At 32.6% G+C, this 2,325-nt stretch overlaps 1 protein-coding gene across 1 annotated transcript; it reads left to right on the forward strand.

Moving 5' to 3' along the window:
* Positions 1 to 432: 432 nt before the first annotated feature.
* Positions 433 to 1,149, forward strand: GO595_004362 (3'-5' exonuclease family protein; the record flags this gene model as incomplete). Its single annotated transcript, XM_067917485.1, has 1 exon — positions 433 to 1,149. One exon carries the CDS (start codon positions 433 to 435, stop codon positions 1,147 to 1,149), a length of 717 nt encoding a protein of 238 aa, XP_067775486.1.
* Between the last annotated feature and the right edge of the window lie 1,176 nt (positions 1,150 to 2,325).

The following is a 2,325-nucleotide window of genomic DNA, read 5'->3' on the forward strand; positions in this document are numbered from 1 at the left end:
TGGATTTCAAATGACCCTAAAATAATTTCAAGTCCAAGAATTGCACAAAATAAATCTGAAACACAATTAAGAAATGAGATCAAATATTCCGAATCAAATGCAAAACCTGATTGGAGGTGTAGGCCATTTTCACTTTCCCAGATGCATATTGCAAAACAAGAAATTCATTATTTATTATATTTGTATGACTCATTTAGGTTAAAATTCAAGCGATTAAATGATGACGGAGCCACACTAAAGAGGGTTTTGTTAATTTCTCACCAGAAATCATCAATTGATTGGTCGAAATATCATTTCAATATCAAATATCCAAACTCAATGATTCTTTCTTCATTATTTAATCAACCTCTTCCTAATCCAAATCTTCTTAAAAGTTTATATAACCTCAAGTTCAAAGAACCCAAAATTTTGACGGATGCAACAATTCTCTGGATGTCACTTGAAATTCCTCGCACACCAGAAGAATTAACAAATGTCCTCAATCGTTCACATCCACCTCGTCAACAAATGTTTTATCGACCACCTCTTTCTCTTCCTGATTCAATACAATATTCAATTCTTTCCATTACAAATGACAAAAGCATCACAGGCGACATTCCTAAGCCAGACCCACACCTTAAAAAACAAGAAGGAACTCCCAGAACAGCAAGAGAAGTTGTACAAAAACTTGGGTGGCTATCGGAGAACGATACAAAACCGAAGCCGATACAAACGTTCTCCTCTGAAAATGCGGCATCACCACAGCTGAGAATTGAGCCCACAAACTCTCCCAGTTCTCTTCTAAACCTTTGTGACCCAGACCAGCCCACATCAGTTTCACTTCAGATTCCAGAAATTCCTCGAACTGAGGAAGTGATTTACATTATTGCAAATAAAGTTCGAATGATTCAAAAGATCGAAGGTAAAAGTAAAGCCAAACTAATGCCAAACAAAGAGGATACTAACGTTAGTGTAATAGACCAAACAGATGATCCTCTTTCGAATCTTGTAAATACCGGATATATTAGTGGAGAAGAAGCACAACAAATAAGGCTAAAGGTCAACAAAACAAAGGTTTTGAGGCCAACTCCACAAAAGAGGTCACGATCTGCTGATTCATCAAAAACATCTCAAAGAAAACATGGAAATCAATTCAAGCGAAATCACTAAATAACATCGGCTCAAGTGGTTTTGTTGTATAGAGATGTTTTAGCAAATTTTTTCAATTGTTTGAAAACAATGAAATGTTTGTTCAGTAAATTAAATTTCATTTTATATTTTGATATAGGATTGAAGTGTTTTAAAATTTGTCCAAGAATATCTTTATCCACTTAAAGAAGCTTATCTTTAAATCTGATCACTTGGAGAAAATTATGATTATTTCTGTGTACTTTTAGCATTTAGACTTAGAGGTGGCAAACCAGTAATTTACACATATCACAAAGAGAAAATATAAGTAAATGTTAAAGTTAATATCAAAGGTGATTTTACATATCCGAAATATAATGCTGAAACAGGTTGGAATGTGAGCATGAATGGCAAACAAAGTTAATAAACTCTAATGAATATGATCGTTTGTTTCGGGAATGTTTGTTTAATGATAATGAATTTAAGTTTGAAGGAATTGTTGTGTTAAAAGAAGACGTGGAGAAGTTTTTGGAAGAGAAGTTATATTATTTGGGACTGAGGGGTAAAAAAATGATAAGTTTCATTCAGTTTTGGTCTTAATCTCTTAATTAAGAGCACAAATACAAAGAAGTAATAGCTATTATGAGTAAAATTAGCTCAAAAGGGCATTTTTTCATGGAAAAACGAAATCACCGTGGAACAATGGGTTTAGTTCGTAAGGCTCATAACCTTAAGGTTGGAAGTTCGAGTCTTCCCGGTGGTCTTTTTTTCTGTTCACAAAACAGTTTCGAGCCTGCTTGGCAATTTTTTGTTGAATTTTATGTACAATGTTAATTTCATTTACTCCTTTTTTATTTTTTATTGTTTTAGCTAATCTCACTAAAAAAGCTCATTTTTCATATTTTTTTCTTTGTTTTGCCATGATGTCATCATGAAAATTTGTAAAAACAGAAAAAAAATTTAATAAAAACAAATGACTCATTTTAATTTGTAAATATCATAAATTTATTTAACATGTTAAATGAATGAATGCATGGAGTGTAAAGAACATTAAGTGTAATGGAAGAAGTAATAAAAAGAACAATGATGGATTTGGATGAAATATAAGTTGTCTGGAAGCGGAAAAATGGTGTTAATCCAGTCGGACCATAACAAAGACCTTCCGAAGGACTAGGGAAATGTGGTTCTGGATATGTAAAGAATTTTATTTTTGTTCTG

The sequence above is a fragment of the Histomonas meleagridis genome (assembly GCF_020186115.1).
Source record: "Histomonas meleagridis strain 2922-C6/04-10x chromosome Unknown contig_26, whole genome shotgun sequence".
Classification (NCBI taxonomy): Eukaryota; Parabasalia; order Tritrichomonadida; family Dientamoebidae; genus Histomonas; species Histomonas meleagridis.